The following is a 13,571-nucleotide window of genomic DNA, read 5'->3' as shown; positions in this document are numbered from 1 at the left end:
TACAGGAATATTAAAATTAATCATTAAATATACTTATAATACTTCGTACTAGTTATTTTATTAATGCATAATACATTTAGAATATTTGTTTCGCTTTAAGGTTGTGATTTAGGGAGCATTTTTTGCCCAAAATGAATTTACGTACTTCGATTAGATTAGTCCAACACATGTAACTACAGAAGCGGTTTTTACACTAAATAAGCATTACTAGTGAATAATATGTCAGGTTACCATGGCAAAGCCAACATCAGCTTTCTTCAAAGCTGGCCCGTCATTGGTTCCATCTCCTGTTACTGCGACAACCTGCCTCTGCTCCAGGATGCTGCTGTCGATGATGCCTGGACAACAGATAGGCTGTAAGTGTGTGTGAATGAAAGTATGTGTGCATGTGTTTTGGTCAGTATGCTTGATACTCACCTTTGACCAGCGTGTGCTTGTCGGTTGGAGAGGACCGAGCCAGCACGCGGAGTTTGGGCCAGATTTTGTCAATACGTTCCTGTTCGATCTGTCCGTCACATGCAGAGAAAGAGGAGGAGAGAGTGTGTGATGTGTGTGGTGAACTTTTTGTGTATCCTCTTCTCTCTTGTTAGCCAGGTTTAACTGTATACGAGTGCGATGGAGGAAAAAGCATTAAAGGCGCACAGTGAAATTAGCTCTTACAGAGTGCTCTCAATTTAATCACACTGCACTCTTACATAATGATACTTTACACACACACTCCAGAGAAAAGCACAGCGACATCACTAATCAGCAGCTATCCATCCCATTAAGCATTCTGGGAGATAAATGGTTTAGATGAAAACTATGGCTGTACAAATGGTGGCCCTAATAGTGTGCAGGAACTACAGAGGATACAGTCTTATCAGTGGATGGGAACCTCGTCAGAGATAAAGCTGACAGGATTCAACTTCAGAACAATTTGAAATATGCCTTTAACTGGGACGTGTTGAATGGACGTCCTCAGAGTACTGGGGGGAAATCTTGGCTTGTTGGTATAGTTATAGCTATTTATTTTATCAAAACAGTTTACAGTATAACATTTGTGGAAAACAACAGAAGACTCACTCAAGAACTACACCTGAGTATAATTTTGAGGTACTTATGTGGTACTTTACAGTTTTACTCAACAACATTCAAGGGAATTATTGTACTTTTTACTCGACTACATTTATTTGTCAACCGTGGTTCCTACTTGTTTTTCAGATTAAGACTTTACATTCAAAAAAATATGATAAATTTATACATGACATTGTTACAGATTAAACCAGTGATTTCCAACCTTTTTTAGCTTGTGACCACTTAGAAAATATTTCACGAAAAAGAAAGGATTAGAGAAAAGTCCAAAAAATGACAATATGTGTATTAGAATTTAGTTTTCTTCTTTCCGAACCATTAATAATCTCACAACTCCTCAGATTAACCTCGCGACTCTTCAACTGTATTGTTAAATTGTATTGTTATAACTATATAACTATCTGGTGCTGTAACTCAACCAGCTTCAACAGTAAAATGCTACTTACTCAATGATGCATTAGTATTAATAATTCAATAATGTCATATATAACAATAATCAGTCACAGAAGACTTTTTTTCTAAATGAGGACTTTTGCTTTCAATACACTAGATACATTTAGCTGTTAATAGCTCTGCGTTTTTACTTTACTTTAGTCAAATTTTAAATGCAGGGCTTACTTAGAATGTAATACTATGTTCAAAATGTTGTACTGGTACTACTATTTGAGTCTGAAAATAACTCCCAACCCTGCAATATTCAGATCAAACTGTGATCATATGTTGAAGTTTGGTACATATGTGAAATCACAAATAGAGCTGAAATGATTGTGGAGTAATCCATTAGGTCAGGGGTCGGGAACCTTTTTGGCTGAGAGAGCCATGAACACCACATATTTTTGAATGAAATTCCAGGAGAGCCATACAATATGTTTAAAACTAAAAATACAAGTAGGATATTTCGATGCAAATGCAGCATGGCGTGTGTCGAAGTGCCGCTTTATATTTGACCGCTTCATAGATGCAATTTTATCATTGCATATTAGACACACAGCAGAACCAGCTTTCTCCACAAAGGCAAATTCCTCTGTCCATTCCTGCTGAAAAGTACGATACTCGTCGTCTTTTTATCTTTTAGCCATATTCTCAGAAGCGTGTCAAAAATTAGTTAGCTGACAGCGGGATTAACGACACTGTAGTGCGCCCCTTGCGCATGCGCACATCGACCGCTATTTTCGACAGCAAAATACGGCAGCCTCACTTAAACAGTGCCTGTCGCTACCCGATCTGCGTTGCCTCATCTGCGTTGCCTTTGTGATTGATGGATAGATAGATAAATAGATAGACACAACGACATGTATGTTTGCCACTTTCCCACTGAAATGACTGCGAACCGGCTTTCTAGTCGCTGGCTCGCGCGTGCGCAAAGGATTTGTCTGCGAGCCAGATGCGGCCGTCAAAAGAGCCACATCTGGCTCGCGAGCCATTGGTTCCCGACCCCTGCATTAGGTGATCCACAGAAAAAGGATTTGTTTCATGTGGTTTACAAGCAAAAATGTTAAATATGACCTGGTTTCCACTTGCAGCTTTTCTTTGTCATATGTCATAGTACACTGAATATCAAACAAAACAAGCAATTTGAAGGCATCACCGTCACAACTTTTTAACATTTTATAGAGTAAATGATAAGTAGAAAAAATAATCTGCAGATTAATCCAAATTGTTACTTGGAGCCCTAATTACAAATATATAGTCTCATGAAAACCCATGACAACCACAGTGTAGAAGCAGAAGTTTACCAAAAGTCACAGTTTGTTCAGGTACATTATCATAGCTGCAGAAACAGGCTGCTTTAAAGGTTTTAATTACTTGCTTAATTAGTACAGCAATAGAAAACTTCATGTGAATACACAAGGAACCATTTAAATTGCTAGATGAGTTTACCCTGTACTTAACTCACGTGAGAACTCAACTCACCTCTCCTTTCTCGTTCCTGATTCGTCGGTTGAAGTCTTTACCCTCTAGACAAATGAAGTCATCCCCAGGGTGGATGATACCACATTTAGCAGCGATGGCCCTGGCCGTGTTAATGTTATCACCAGTCACCATCCGCACCGTGATGCCTGCACGCTGACATTTACGGATGGCATCGGGCACCTTGGAGGAACAGGGAAATTTGTTCACCAAAAAACACAATGCCAATTACTTTTAAAACGCAGGTCGCAATCACAGATCATGGATCGCGCCGCATCAGCTGTAACTAAAACTAAAGACACACACACACACACTTTCCACCGTACCTCAGGCCGCACAGGGTCCTCGATCCCAACCACAGCTATGCAGGTCAGCTCTGTCACTATTTCTGCCTCGTTTTCCCACTCTGGCTCTGGATTGAATGGTAGGTCACGGTACGCAATGCAGATGGTCCTCAACCCCTCACATGCCATCGGCTCAATCACCTATTAATCAAACATTTTTACAACTATGGTTGATACTTCATGTACATTTTGCCGCTAATACTTGTGTACTTTTACTTAATAGGAATTTTGAATGCCAGACTTTTACTTGTCGTGTTGGTACTTTTACTTAAATAAATGCTCTAAATCCTACTGCCACGTTTTTTCAAATTCAGCCAGAAATGTCAAATGTCAGGGGACATTTCAATGACTTGGTCAATGTCTTCAACGCCTATTTCACCAGGGTGAGCCACAAAATAAATTCTACAGTGTTATATTGAAATGACTATTATGCATATTGGAGCTTAAAGTCATCAAGTGTCACCTGTTTGACCATCTCATCTCTGTCACGTGGACGGAAACTGCGTGCTTCTCCATTGGCATCTAAGATGTAGGAACACCTGGAGAGAAATGAAGGACGGAAAACAGTGACAGAAAAAGAAGGAAAAAGACTGATTAGTAGACATCTTTCGTCTCACACATTCAAACCACTCCCCTCTGAATTTTTTTTGCCTCTATTCATTCAAACGGTCTAATGTCACCCTCGGCAACCTCCGCCTCCCTCATCCTCCTCCGTAACTCACTTCTTCAGCATGATCTCAGAGGCGCCTTTGCTGTAGAGGCGGAAGGAACCGTCAGGCAGCTTGATCACCGTACTCATGGATTTACGCACTGAGTTGAACGTATACACCTGAGAGAGGGAGAGAGAGATGTAACATACAAGGCAGGCAGACATATCCCTGTCTAGAAAGCCAGTTCTGAGTGTTCCGGATGGGTACCCACGGGTTCACAACTGCATCAATGTAATATGTAATTGTCTGTGTCTTTGAGGGTACGGAGGCATTTATGAACAAGTGACCCTGTTAATGTTTTGCTTCTGTACAATTGCAGGGTAGGTATGCCGGTAACATCCATGCTGCCTTACAATAAATTGCTAAAAGATATCTTGGTGTGTGGGGTCCTTGTGTACTATATAACACAACACAGTAAGAGCCACTAAATCATCTACATTGCAACAGACTGCAGTTGGGTGTTCTGACCTATTGCGTCTGCAAATGTGCCAAGCTTTAAACTGTGATATCAAACATAGCTATATGGTAAAGCATATCACCAAAATGTGTAGAGTTTTGGTGTACAATTCTGCTACTGACTTTTATTTCTTCCTTTATTTTTGGAAACATGTATGGAGGATGTACTTGTCCTCAAGTGCAGTCTCAAAAAAACGTCAAACACTATGATGAAACCGGCTTTCCTGTGGACCGCCCCAAGAAAAGAAGACCAAGAGCTACCTCTGCTGCAGATGATAGGTTCATTACAGCTACCGCCTCAGAAATCACCAATTAACAGCACCACAGAGTAGAGCCTGTATAACTGCTTCACAGACTGCAAGTAGCAGACACATCTCATCAATTGCTCAGAGGAGACTACGTGAATCAGACCGCCATGGTCAAATTGCTCCAAAGTGAAAATCAGCACAGAGATTTCTGGTTCCAACCCTTGTGTCTTTGTGAGACACAGAGAAGGTGAATGGATGTTATCGGCATGTGTGGTTCCCACCGTGAAGCATGGAGGAGGAGGAGGAGGTGTGATGGTGTGGGGGTACTCCGCTGGTGACACTGTTTGTGATTTACTCAAAATTCAAAACACTCTGAACCAGCATGGCTGCCACAGCTTTCTACAGCCACATATTATCCCGTCTGCTTTGTGCTTCATGGGACCATCATATGTGTTTCAGCAGAACACTGACTCAAAACACACCTCCAGGCTTCGTAAGAGCTATTTGACCAACAGGGAGTGTGACGGAGTGTTGCATTCGATGACCTGGCCTCCACAACCAGCCAAAGTAAACCCAGTTGAGATGGTTTGGGATGGGCTGGACTGCAGAGTGAAGGAAAAGCAGCCAACATGCTCAGCATGTAAGGGAACTCCTTCAAGACTGTTGGAGTATTTCTCATGAAGCTCAAATAAATGTGATAGAGCCTTCTCTTAAAGCTAAACTAGGTAACTTTTATAATGCTATAAATAAACTAGAACTTGTGAGGGTGGATGTGGTGCATGGTTCCCTACCTTGTACAGTCTCTCCTCAGGGATCTGCTCTCTTACAGGGGCGTAGTCCTGCTGCAAATCTAATACAAATCCCAGCAGGCCACACTCCGTCTTGTTGCCCACCTGCTTAGCCAGACCTCCCTCCACATCAGGTGGCTGATAGAGAGTAAGTTTGAAACAAGTTGGTAGATTAGAGAGGGCAATGAGAAAGTCAGAGAGGAATACATAGGAGAGAAAACATGGATGAAGCAAGAGGAAATGAAAAAGGATTATATCAAAACAAAGGCACTAACATTGACTAAGATTAACTAAGGACTAATGAAGGGTCTGCACAAAACAGAATGAAGCCAAAAATGACTGTTTCTGCAAAACAGTGGCATCTCTGTCTGTGCATGACTCACTAAAATCTTGGACGTGTAGGCGCTGTTGATAGCAATAGCATTGACTAATAGATCCAGTGTCCGGGGGTTGATCTGTCCAGGGTCCGGGATCACACGGTGGTGCACATCACCTGGGAAACAACAATCAGATTTTAGTACATGTCAATTACATTTTCTGTACTTTAAGCCTACATGGTACCTCCATCTGCTTTTGGTTAGCTCTGTTGTAAGTCAGATAATATGAATAGCCCATGACATTGATAACATCAGTATATGTGGACACATTTTTGCATATTTATTCTCTAATCTGTGACCTGAAAATGGAAATGAATAAAAATAAAATATGTTTCTGCTATCAAAAAGAAGTTTATTTCTATTGGTTTCAGTGGTGAGTTTTACGGAGATTATGGTCAAAGGAAATATTGTGTATACATGTAACACGTTATGCAGACAGCATTTTAAAGGGACACACCGATTTTACACTTGAGACACTTGTGATGGAGAGTACGAAACAGTTGTGTATGTGTATGTCTTGAACACTCTATGAAAATAATGTTAGTGATGTCATCAGGGCCATCTCAGTTTAGGTTTAAGAGTTACAAATGCATGTTAATGAAAGCTGCTATTTGGTTGAATTTTTGGTGAAATGTAAAATCAGCAGTTTTGGAGTTTGACTCACATTAGAGACTAAAAGTCTGACTGCCTCAGCTTTTTCTTTATGACGTATACAAGAATAAACTAAATAAAGCGAGAACTACGACAAAATATTTAGCTTTTTTGTGAATGAATAAAACAAAGATGAAAAACTAAGATGTGAAAGACAAATGAATGGACAAATTAACTAATTAGTCTTAATCAATGACCTGCATACATGATACTATGTTGCCTAGCACCTGATTAATCAAACTGTTTCCTCCGTCACCTAAAATAGCCGCTGTTTAATGACAACACTCCACCATCTAAACCTTCCACTGGATGTTCACAAAAAATACCACTATGCTCACTGAGGTTGTTGCTTCTCCTCTCAAGCTAAACCCAGACAATGAACAGTATTTAGTGAGTTAATCCATCTTCTGAATGATTAGCAGCAATCATGCTAGGTCAGAGACTGAACTGATCTGTTCAAACAGACCAAGTTTGAAAATGACAACTTCATTCAGTACGTCTGTTGTATTACTGTGGAAAAGAGTGACCCGGCACTTTGCATTAACACCTGTAACCGTGGTAACTGTACACAACAAAGACTGTGACAGCTGGAGCCTCAAAATGCTTGTTTGCTGTAGAAAGTGATAAAGGGATTTCCTCACACTTAGATCCATGCAATGTTTGGTGCTGCAAAAGAGGCGATATAGACATAATACACAAATTAGAGTGTCACTGCCAACCGGAGCTAAACCCAATCAATACCATGACTGTCGCAGTTATTTGACACGGAAATGAACGCAGATTGTACCCTTATAGATCTGATTTTTGTTTTGTTGGCCAGCTGTTGTGTTCAGTTTTTTTAAAAAAATGCTGATTTCACTGTTAATAACTTATTTCTTATATAGAAATGTACTGTAGTTAATTTCAATTACTGTGATTTTTTGTGTGGTGATATTTGTCAAAATCTACGGTGAAAAAAAGCAAAGCAAAAGCAAAAAACACACAAAACTCGTGGCACCCCTTCACCATTCTTAAAGCACACTACGATGTCACAGGACCCACTTTGGAAACCACTGATCTAATCATAGTAATGTGAAAAATGGGCCACATGATCGCCTCATGAACATTTATTCAATATTAGTATTACACTGTTTCATTATAGTGGATCATAGGCAGCACAAATGATCAATAAAGCCATGCTTGATGAAATGCATTTTATTTTATTTTTTTTGACTGTTTATTTTTCACTCACCTAAAAAAGCCTGCACCACAGTCATGCGGTTGGTGGTGAGGGTGCCGGTCTTGTCAGAGCAAATGGCTGTGGCATTGCCCATGGTCTCGCACGCATCCAGGTGGCGTACAAGGTTGTTGTCCTTCATCATTTTCTACATATGCAGCAGTGATGGAGAGCAGAGGATTGTATGAGGAGTGGATGGAAGGGTGGGGTGGGAGTGAATGATAATGGGTAGACGAAGGACAGAGGCAGAGAGAAATGGATTGATGGAAAGAAGGAGAGCAGAAGGTAGGAAAAATACCGTCACTGTTCATTTAATGAAAATTCAGGGGCAGATAAACTGTTTCACTGAAGATATTTTGAGGGAAACACTGCAGCGCAGTTAACTCATGCAAAGGCTGACATTGATCTATAGGCTAAAATGGTACAACAAGAAAATCTATATGGTACAAATATGTGGAAAACTATTTTGTGATACATAACATACTGGTGCAAATTTATTTTATTCATTCATTACTGTTGTCATTGAGGACTAGTGTGATTTGTAATGTGGATTTATTAAACACTACCTTATATAGTACTTTTGCTGAGATTAACTGTGCACTTGAATTAAGGACTAAGGAGTTAGATTTGTGTAGGAAATGATTCAGGAAAGATTTCAGTTCGAGTCTAATGAGTTCGAGTCGAGATCTAACTGCGGCCTTTGACACAGTTGGCCATACAATACTACTGGATTGACTGGAAAACTGGATTGGGACCTCAGGCAAAGAGCTAAAACAATTGAAATCCTATCTATGAGGAAAACTTTTGTCTCAATTGGTAATTATGCATCTGAGCAGACTCACATGTGTGGAGTTCCCTAAGGTTCAATACTGGGTCCTCTTATATTTGGCATTTACATGCTTTAATTAGATGACATTACACAAAACAATAACATCAGCTATCATAATTACGGCACTCAAATTTACCTTGCTCAGTCACGGAGCCACTACAGTCCCACAGACTCTCACTGCAAGGGCATTGAACACATAATTGATTGGATGTGCCTTAACTTTTTCAGATAAATGCAGATAGTTTTGTCTAAATAACTGCCTTTGGTGCAAAAGAAGGAAGGCATAGTATTACCACGGATCTGGACTCTCTGTGACTGAAAACCAAAAAATAAGTCAGAAATCTTATTATAGTATTATTTTAGACTCAGAGTTAAACAGACACCTTAAAATCAATTACAAAGTATACATTCTACTATCTTGAAAATATAGCAAGAATTACAGGACCAAAACCTTAGAGGCTTAGGACTAAAACACATCTGCCTTTTACAATATGAACCCTAATGGCCTCTTAGGTGATCAGGCAGAGGGCAACACATGTGTATGACATTGCCACAAATAAATGAAGGTATGGGAAACCCTGTGTTAAAAATCAGGAGGGGCTGTGAGCTGAGCTGCAGATTTCAAAAGTGGTAACACAACTTGAAATGGTAAGAAATGAGTTTGCTGGAGATTTTTTAATGTCTAGCCGAAAGGCCAAAGGAGAAGACTCGAAGGAGCTACGGTGCCTTGCCCAGAGCAGGAAAACTGAGACTCCCTCCTGTAGCCATACCAGGGAGAGAAGCTCACTGGCAAGCATCTGGTGGCTCAGGTTTTTGCCCATGGGGCTTCCCCTGGGCACAGCCTGAAAGAACCACATGGTGCTGCCATCCTGTGAGCCCACCACCTGCAGGGATAGGCATTGGGTTCGAGTGCATTGCAGAGCCAGGCAGCAGGCAAAGGCAGGGACAGAGGCATGCTGACCCCTGGCATTGCAGACTGGTTGTAGGGATCTGGAATATCACCTGTCTGATGGTAAAGGAACCGGAGCTGGTGTAGGAGGTGGAGAGGTACTAACTAGGTATACTTAGGCACACCTCTATGCATACAACTTGGTCTGGAAGCAGAACAGGACACTTGAGAAGGCATGTGGACAGTTCACCCATATCCCTGGCAGAGGTCTCTGAGGTATTCATGGACAGGACCTCAAAGTGCAACCTATAAGAGGAGCATTTCCCTTTTTTGGGGCCTCAAAATCGTGTCTCTGCTTTTTGCAGATGATGTGGTTCTTCTTGCTTCATCAGACCATGAAGGTCATGCCCCATCTACTGGGCCAGTTTGCAGCCAAGTTGGAATGCGACTCAGCACCTCCAAAACTGAGGCCATCGTTCTCTGCTGGAAAACAGTGCTCCAAGGAAAGGAGTTCAAGTATCTTGGAGTCTTAAACAAGTGAAGTCAATGGAACCTCAGACAGACAGGTGGATTGGAGCAGCATCAGCAGTAATGCAGCCGTTATACCATTGACTGTTGTGGTGAAGACAGAGCTAAGCTGGAAGGCAAAGCTTTCTTTTTACCTTACATCAGAAAGGGTAAGGAGCTCAGACAGGAGCTTGGAGTAGAGGCACTGTTCTTTTGCGTCGAAAGGAGCCAGTTGAGGTGGTTAAGGCATCTAATCAAGTTGCAGACTGGGCACCTCCCTGTGGAGGTTTTCCGAGCATGTCCAACTGGTAGGAGGCCCCAGTGTAGACTGGTGTTATCTGGCCTGGGAATGCCTTGGAATCTCCCAGGATCTGAACACATTGCTGGGGAGAAGGACGTCTGGACTGCCTTGCTTTGCCTGCTTCCACTGTGACTCGGCCCCGGATAGAAGAAGATGGATGGATGGATGTTAAGCTAAGCTAACCATCTCCTGGCTTTAGGTTCATGTTGAATGACATGAGAGGGAATCTTTTCATCTCACATTGAACAGGTATATTTCCCAAAAATGTTGAAATATCCCTCTTAATGTTTTCAGAATCAGAATCAGAACAAGTTATTGATCCATGAGGGTAAATTTGTTTTTTGTTTTTACTCGAGAAACATGCAAAGGAGGGGAGAAGGAGGTCATAGTGCTCTGAGGCATTTTGTGTAAGCTGCATAAAGTCCCACGACCTTAAAAAGTCAGAGTATAGAGCCCTGTATGTAACCCTGTATGTAGAGGTAAATTTTGAGGTGAATTTGGACAGTCAGAGGAAAGTGTTTAGAGAGATTCTAGTAAGGGAATTAAACTGAGACTGTAAAAGTGAGAGAGGCAAAAAAGAGGATTTTGAAAGGTGAGGGAAACCACTGGAAATTAAATTAAGAAACCCATGTGTGAACGTTATCCTCACACATACTCCCAACTTTATGCTTTTAAAAGTTCATATTACTCAAGTCTGATCATGGCGTACCTCCCTCTTCTGTATTCAATCCACGACCTGTTTTTTTTTTCCAATATGGTTCCTCCATGCACATTGTCACATTGAATAAAGAGCCAACAGCTCCTGCATTTCCTTTCGCTAAGCATTCATTAAACTGGATGTGTGAGTCTACCTTGACAGAGTAAGCCAGAGAGATGGTGACAGCGAGAGGTAAGCCCTCTGGGACAGCCACTACCAGCACAGTGACTCCAATGATGAAGAATTTGACAAAGTACTGGATGTAGACCGGAGTGCACTCTGTCAACCATGTATGACCTGCAACACACACCACGCCACATATTAACGGCAAACAACTAGTCCACTTTAAGTGTCATACTCAGCAGATTGGTAAACATTTAGCACAACATGAAAAGAATGGCACGAGTAAAGTGTGTCAGGAAGTGTAGGGGGTGTATTCTGAGACAGTATGTGTGTTTGTGGGGAAGTTGTATACAAACCGACCTTCAACGACAAACGTGTTGATGACAAAATACAGCACCAAAATGATGACAGTGATGGCCGACATCACCAAACCTGTGGGAAAAATGAAAAAGAGGGCATTTAATATGTCAATCTGTTTTGACTTAATTCTCTGTCTTTATTTTAGATCTGAAGTAATGCACGTCCAGTAGAAACCACACTGTTCTTCGTCCTTCACTTCACTACTTTACCTGTGTGATCACATTCCATCACAGTCTGTAGTCCTTGACAGCGTAATCTTTTACATGTCCCTCTGTCACTGAGCAGTAATAAAACATAATTCTGACTATGACTCTTTGCACCTAATGTGCAACGTTTCACACAACTCCCACAAATCATTTCTCATATTCAGATAGAACTTTGCTGTACATCACTGCCACAAAAGCTCTAGGGGACTGATGGCTACAGAATCTATTCTATGTGTTCATTTTTAGTGTAGGATTGTCCTAAACAACTGCTAAAAGAGTGCAAAATTTAGGTGTAACAGTTCTTGCCTGCTTTGCCAATTTGAACAGCCAGTTTGGTGAGCTTGCCCTGCAACACACTCTTCTCTTTCTTCGGAACATTGGTTTTCTTCTTCTCTCTGTCCTCTACCTCCCCTCCCTCTGCACTCTTCAGGGGTTGCATCTCCATGGCAACACCCCCATCCTGTTTCTTGGCTGAAACACACACACACACACAAAACATATACAATCTGTACAGTACTGCACTTGTAGATGAAGTAAGCTCATCGGACATCCAAACCAAGCTTTACACAAATATATACATGCACATGTCATGAGCTTTTACCTTTGTTCTGATTGTTCTCCACAGCTCCATCAGGTTGCTTTCCTGAGAAAAAGGGAGGGTGAGTTAGACAGAAGCACATATAAAGACAAGGGATTAGAAAGAGAAACAGTAATGAAAAAGCATTGTTCACATGTGTGCATACTCATGGTCACCAACAGTTCACATTTCTGATCTTGGGACAGCCAGACAGACACTTCAAAAAAATAAAAAAAACCCCACAAAGAAACAAAACTAAAGGGAAGAATAATAAAGGTACAAACATTTTCATACACTGGGTCGAGAGAGAGACATTTTTATATGTATAAATCCATCATAAGTCACTGTCACTTTCACTGCACCGTGTACTGGGGTCCATTCATTGGCTGAGGGAAGGAGTGGGGCAGGGCAGACAACTTTATGCTCACATACCATTGGTGACTGTGCTGTAACTGGCTTCTGTAGAGGTGGGCAACTGAGTACTGTCCTCTGTTTGGGAAATGTGTGAGGAAGGGAGGTTTTGGGGGCATGTGAGAGGATTTGGCATAAAGGGAAAACAAAAGAGAGCAAAAAAGGAAGAATAAAAAACTCAAGTAGTAAATGTGTTTCTCTACATGACTGTGCTAGTAGAATGTTTGTAGATGAATATATAGAGTAGAATGAAAAAATGAATTGAATATAACATCAATTTCAAAATGAGAGACAGATCAAAGAGACAAGTGAACAGGCCCATAGCAAACCCACATTGCATGAGGAAAAACTAACAAGTTATGGCATTTGTAGAAGTCCTATGAATAATGTATTAGCTCCAGTAAATGACTGTCTGAATGATCCAGACCTCAGAGGCGGCTGCACTGAATGCAATACATCTTAGTGCACAACACTTTGGAATGAGGACATTCGTTAAGTATTTTTTCCTAAAATGGGCATCATCCGCTAATTGTTGCTGTCCATTTCTGCATTCCAGGATGCCACAGATTTTTTCCTCCTTTTAAACACGTCAACAATACTACACACATTCCTATGCAGAAGAGCTGCAGTGGTAGAGGCATGGATGAATGCACTGGTAATGATATTAACCTTAAGTGCTTCTGAAAATATGTGTAGTCTCTGTTGTATGCAGCTCTGCTCTGACTGCAGGGCCCTTCCAAAACAAATTTGAGCACAGACTAATGCTTCATGCTTTAACCAACCAACACTCTTCCCTGAATCTCTCCAGCTGCCTCACTCTCCCATGCTCTTTCAATAATTGATTCAATCTGCAGCCTCTCTCTCTCAGATTAAGGGAGGGACGGAGAAACAGGGGA

At 41.2% G+C, this 13,571-nt stretch overlaps 1 protein-coding gene across 1 annotated transcript in view; it reads right to left on the bottom strand.

Annotated features, from left to right (window-relative positions):
• atp2b3b (ATPase plasma membrane Ca2+ transporting 3b) overlaps positions 1 to 13,571 on the bottom strand; it is a 39,051-nt gene that overhangs the window by 13,682 nt on the left and 11,798 nt on the right. Inside the window, exons 6-18 of the mRNA XM_041946791.1 lie at positions 12,289 to 12,330; positions 11,994 to 12,158; positions 11,482 to 11,553; positions 11,153 to 11,295; positions 7,791 to 7,923; positions 5,915 to 6,024; positions 5,535 to 5,669; positions 4,052 to 4,158; positions 3,793 to 3,868; positions 3,312 to 3,470; positions 2,989 to 3,168; positions 418 to 505; positions 232 to 338 (exon numbers count right to left, since the gene is read on the bottom strand). Coding sequence (XP_041802725.1) covers positions 232 to 338; positions 418 to 505; positions 2,989 to 3,168; positions 3,312 to 3,470; positions 3,793 to 3,868; positions 4,052 to 4,158; positions 5,535 to 5,669; positions 5,915 to 6,024; positions 7,791 to 7,923; positions 11,153 to 11,295; positions 11,482 to 11,553; positions 11,994 to 12,158; positions 12,289 to 12,330 — 1,517 coding nt within the window. The remainder of the gene's footprint in view (positions 1 to 231; positions 339 to 417; positions 506 to 2,988; positions 3,169 to 3,311; positions 3,471 to 3,792; positions 3,869 to 4,051; positions 4,159 to 5,534; positions 5,670 to 5,914; positions 6,025 to 7,790; positions 7,924 to 11,152; positions 11,296 to 11,481; positions 11,554 to 11,993; positions 12,159 to 12,288; positions 12,331 to 13,571) is intronic.

Source organism: Chelmon rostratus, chromosome 10 (genome assembly GCF_017976325.1).
Source record: "Chelmon rostratus isolate fCheRos1 chromosome 10, fCheRos1.pri, whole genome shotgun sequence".
Classification (NCBI taxonomy): Eukaryota; Metazoa; Chordata; class Actinopteri; order Chaetodontiformes; family Chaetodontidae; genus Chelmon; species Chelmon rostratus.
Note: the sequence above shows the minus strand (reverse complement) of the source record. Positions and strands in the feature narration are given on the sequence as shown.